This window comes from Microtus ochrogaster, chromosome 10, assembly GCF_000317375.1.
Source record: "Microtus ochrogaster isolate Prairie Vole_2 chromosome 10, MicOch1.0, whole genome shotgun sequence".
NCBI lineage: Eukaryota > Metazoa > Chordata > Mammalia > Rodentia > Cricetidae > Microtus > Microtus ochrogaster.
This window is the reverse complement of record NC_022016.1, coordinates 54,010,285-54,015,468: the sequence shown is the minus strand read 5'-3', so window position 1 is coordinate 54,015,468 and position 5,184 is coordinate 54,010,285. Positions and strand designations below refer to the sequence as shown.

General features: G+C 51.8%; 1 protein-coding gene across 1 annotated transcript in view; it reads left to right on the top strand.

Annotated features, from left to right (window-relative positions):
- The first annotated feature begins 3,033 nt into the window (after positions 1 to 3,033).
- The window catches only part of Sdc3 (syndecan 3), a 35,505-nt gene continuing 33,354 nt past the window's right edge, over positions 3,034 to 5,184 (top strand). Inside the window, exon 1 of the mRNA XM_013348312.2 lies at positions 3,034 to 3,136. Within this exon, the coding sequence (XP_013203766.1) occupies positions 3,034 to 3,136 (103 nt within the window). The remainder of the gene's footprint in view (positions 3,137 to 5,184) is intronic.

Genomic DNA, 5,184 nt, shown 5'->3' with positions numbered 1-5,184 from the left:
CACAAAGGTCACCACCCAGCACAGAGGTTATAAGCCAGGTTACAAAATTGTGACACAGTCTTTAACCTCAGCACTCAGAGGCAGAGGCAGGCAGATCTCTGTTAGCTCAAGACCCACCTGAACTACTTGAATTCCAGGCCAGACTGGGTTACACAGTAAGACTGTCTCAATTTTAAATTTTTATTTTTTAATTATTGCTTTTTTTTTTTGAGACAAGGTTACTCTGTATAGTCCTGGCTGTCTTAAAACTTGCTCTGGAGACCAGGCTGGCATTGACCTCAGAGATCTGCCTCTGAGTGCTGGGATTAAAGGTGTGTGTGCCACCACGGCCCAGCTATTTTTACTTTTTTAAGGCTAGAGAAGGTGGTTGAGCAGGTAAGCGAAGTTGCTGTTTTTAGAGGACCCATGTTTGTTTCCAGCAGTCACAGCTGGTGGCTCATGGCTACCTCCAAGGTCTCTGAAGCCTTCTGACTTTTTTAAAAAAAAATATTTATTTATTTATTATGTATACAATGTTCTGTCTGTGTGTATGCCTGCTGGCCAGAAGAGGGCACCAGACCTCATTACAGATGGTTGTGAGCCACCATGTGGTTGCTGGGAATTGAACTCAGGACCTCTGGAGGAGCAGGCACTGCTCTTAACCTCTGAGCCATCTCTCCAGCCCCCGCCTTCTGACTTTTGAGGGCACCTGTACCTTTCCACACATACATAAACAATATAAACTTTTTTTTCTTTAAGGACTGGGCCAAGATTCCTGGTTCAAATCCAGGCTTGTCTGCTTCCTGCCTGTGAGACCAGGAGCAAGGTACTGATGCTCTGAGCCCCAGATTCTCCTGCTGGAAGAGTGGGGCCCTCAGAGCCAGCAGGCAAAGCACTCACTGCAGACGGGACAATCACTTGCTTCTCCCCACACCAGGACTGTGGGAGGAGTCAGAGAGCGGGTCCCTGGCTAGGGCTTGGCACTGACATGGCCTCTAACCTTAGCTTTCCCCACTCCACAGGACTGTTGAGTTTTGAGGGCCCCTGGAGAGGCATGTGCAAAGATAACAGCTCCTGAATCAAGTCTGGGTTCAACCTTGAATGGAGTGGAATGCTGATGACACCTCTTCCAACCCTTTTTGGGGGCTCCCCTAGCTAGGAGACAGTGTCACAGTGCGGGGGAAAGGGTTGAGGCGATAGTCATCTGGGCACCAGGTTGCCCCTGAGCATGGCTCCCTCAGTAACTCTTAGTTCACTCATCAAACACTTCCTGCACAGCCTGGAGTTAAGAGCAGAGGCTGAGGACTTGGTTCTCCCTGGCAGGCTTGCGTGGAAAGATGGTGTTGGCTGGACTGCTGCCCTACACTTTCTGCCGCTGCTATAAATCATGACCAAAAGCAACTTGGCATGGGGGAGGGTTTATTTCAGCCTTACAACTCTTAGGCCACACTCAGTTACTGAGGGAAGTCAGGGCAGAAACCCAAGGCAGGAACCTGGAGGCAGGAACTGAAACAGAGGCCATGAAGAAAGGGTGTTTGCTTTTTCTCTGCTACTTGCTTTCTCCTTCCTTCCTTTCTTCCTTCCTTCCTTCCTCCCTCCCTCCCTCCCTCCTTCCCTCCCTTCCTTTCTTTCTTTCCTCCCTCTTCCTTTCTCCTCCTTTCTCTCTTTTTATTTTATTTTTTCTGAGACAGGGTTTCTCTGTGTATCCCTGACTGTCCTGGAACTCACTCTGTAGGCCTCAAATTCCGAGATCCTCCTGCCTCTGTCTCCTAAGTGCTGAGATTATTTGCCACTGCCGCCTGGCTTAAATATTATTTTTATGTGTAAGAGTGTTTTTGCCTGTATTGTATGTATGGTTTGTGCGCTACTTGTGTGTCCAGAGAGGCCAGAAGGGGGCATTAGATCCTCAGGTACTGGAGTTCAAGACAGTTGTTAGCTGCCTTGTGAATGCTGGGAATTGAACCTAGGTCCTCTGGAAGCCAATGCTCTTTTTCCCCCACTTTGAGACAGGGTTTCTCTGTATAGCCCTATCCTGGAACTTGCTTTGGAAACCAGGCTGGCCTCGAACTCACAGAGATCTGCCTGCCTCTGCCTCCCAAATGCTGGGATTAATGGTGTGAGGCGCCATGCCTTTACTCTTAATCACTGAACTGTCTCTCCACTCCCAGCCTGCTTTCTTTTACAATCCAGGACCGCCTGCCCAGGGCTCGCACCACTCACAGTGGGCTGGGCTCTACCACGTCCATCACTAGTCAAGAAAACGCCCCAGACACCTGCCTGTGGGCTAAGGAGATGGAGGCCTTTTTCCCAACTGAGGCTCCTTCTCAGGTGACTCTAGATGATGGAAAACTGCCCATCTCTTCTTCAGCCCTGAAAATACAGGGGTGCATCACATCATAGAAAAGTGTGGGGCAGCCGAGCAGTGGTGGCACACGCCTTTAATCCCAGCACTCGGGAGGTGGAGGCAGGCCGATCTCTGTGAGTTCGAGTCGAGGCCGTCCTCAGCCCTGAAAATACGGGGGTGCATCACATCATAGAAAAGTGTGGGGCAGCCGAGCAGTGGTGGCACACGCCTTTAATACCAGCACTCGGGAGGTGGAGGCAGGTGGATCTCTGTGAGTTTGAGGCCAGCCTGGTCTACAAGAGCTAGGTCCAGGACAGATTCCAAAGCTAAACAGAGAAATCCTGTCTCGAAAAACCAACAAAGAAAAGAAAAGAAAATGTGTGGGGTGCAGGCAGCTTGATTGGGTCCCTGCAGTTTTTGTCCTTTGAGGATGTGGCTTTTCCCAGTTCCAGGAAAGACAGGACTGTTGAAGGCAGGGTGGGTGTGGTCAGAACTGCTTACCCCTGGGAGTCAGGAAGTGTGCCAGGTGACATAGCCTGGGGGCCAGCAGAAAGAAGGGTAGTCCCTGGTGTCTCTTTGGGTGGTGTTAGCACAGGAAAAGGGGCATTGGTGTTCTGGGGTGTGATAAGGACACCCGTGGAGGTATAGGAAGGGTGACCTGTGGTGTAAGTATGTCGAGGGCCTGAATGTGCGCCTGATTTCCAGCCAGGATGGCGTCCATCTCAGCTGCCTGTGACGATGCCTTTGACAAACAACAGATGGTGCTCTTGGTCAAAGATTCCCCACAAGGTTTTCTGCCCGGTTCTCAGGGAAGTGAGGGAGGGCAAGGCTAGGCCATGTTTCCTGGCAACCTGGTAGGCTCCTGTTAGCAGCTCTCTGAGCCTTGCTTGCCTCCCAGCGTGAGCAGCTCAGCACTTTGTCCGTCAGTCAGATCCAGCTGTCCCAAGGTTTGCTTCGCACCAAGATGACATACCACTCTTCGGGTCTCCTTCTTGATCCCCATTGACCTTTGGGAACACCTTAGATCCAGTCTGTCCCCTTGATCTGCTCAGTCACTCTGGATGGTGGTGTCATGCTTATATCTGTGTCCCAACGACATTGGTTGAATTCCCAGTTCAGGAAAGGGAAGAGGCCATAAAACCTTCCTAGCCTGTCCCGTTCTTTTTGCTGATGAATAAGTGAGCCCCACACGATCATCATTTCCCTAGTAAACTGGGAAACAGTCTCAGAGAGGTAAAATCACACACACAAGGACCACAGCTCATGATTGTCAGAACCAGGATTTGAACCCAAGCACTTACTTAACCCAGAGTCCCTCAGCTCCCAGCTGAACTAGTAATAAAGCCAACTTCTGATTCCTTGGCATGCCAGGCTTTTCCTGTCCCACTCGCCAAGGCGTCGTGCCTCCAAATGTCGAACTACTTAGGAATGGGATTCATTTAAAAGGGTATTTTAGGGGCTGCGGATGTAGCTCAGGGGCTGGAGTGTATGCTCTGTCTGTCCAAAGCCCTGGGTTTGATCCTTAGCACCACATAAATAGGATCATCAGCTGTTCAAGGTCATCCTCAGCTACATAGCAAGTTCAAGGTCAGCCTGGGCTACTTAAAAACCCCACCTTCTTAAAAAAGTTTTAATATTTATTGTTGTTGTTGTTGCTTTTTTTTTTTTCCAGACAGGGTTTCTCTGTGTAACAGCTCTAGTCCTCCTGGAACTAACTCCATAGACCACACGGCCTCAGACTCTCAGAGATCCATCTGCCTCTGCTTTCCAAGGGCTGGGATTAAAGGCATGCACCACCACTGTGTATGTGTGTGTGTGTGTGTGTGTGTGTGAGAGAGAGAGAGAGAGAGAGAGAGAGAGAGAGAGAGAGAGAGAGGGCACCTATACCCATGAGTGCAGGTGACATACCCCATGTGGGTGCTGGGAACTGAACTTACATCCTTGAGTAACACACACTGCATTCTTAACTGCTGGCCCATTTCCCCCTCCCCTTTTAATTTCGTAAAGACAGGGACTTGATTGGTAGCCCAGGCTGACCTTGAACTTGAGATCCCTGGCTTCAGCCTTGTTAGTGTGCTGAGTGCTGGGGTTCTGGCATTCACTACCTAGGCTTGCGGCTTTCCTAGCATCTGTAAACCACGGAGTGGACAGCCCCCTCCCTCGGCTCAGGATGTGTGCTGAGGGCAGCTGGGCAGGCCCTGCATACCTGTGACGCCCCAGCTTCTCACTCCCTCTGGGGAACCCTTCACACACTCAGCCTTATATGGTGCTGAGCTTCATGCACTGAATTTCTTTCCAAGGGCCTTACAGGACAAGGACCCGTGCCCATCAGAAGGATAATGCTGACTGCGTGGACCTCAAGAGGGTCCTGGCCGGTTCATGTGTCACCTAACCAATATTTACTCTTGCTAGTTCCCTGGACGTCCCTTGGTGCAACTGAGTCCCTGTGAATGGGAAACACTGGTGACTTCAGTGGAGCCAGATGCGTGCTGATGCTCCCCGCGCTGCCTGAGTGTAGTTGACCTAAGCCTCTGATCCCTGGACTCGGGGTGCCAAGGGGTTTTAGTCGGTGTCTCTCAGACAGAGACGGGCAAAGAAGGGGGACCCCAGGCTGGGGTCGAGCCCGTCCTCTGACACCACCCTGCGGGAGGCAGAGGAAACCCGGGTGCTGCTGTCTGGAGGAGCAGGTTCTCCGGCACTTCGGTCCACCGCGTGCTCAGCAGATCCACAATTGGGGTGAGCGGTCGTCAACGCCTCTCGGCCCCACCGCGCTCGGGGAAACTGAGGCCGGGGGCAGTGTCGCGTGCCGCTGTCGCCGCGGCCCCGCCCTCCTGCTCGCCCCGCCCGCGCGGGAGGCGGCG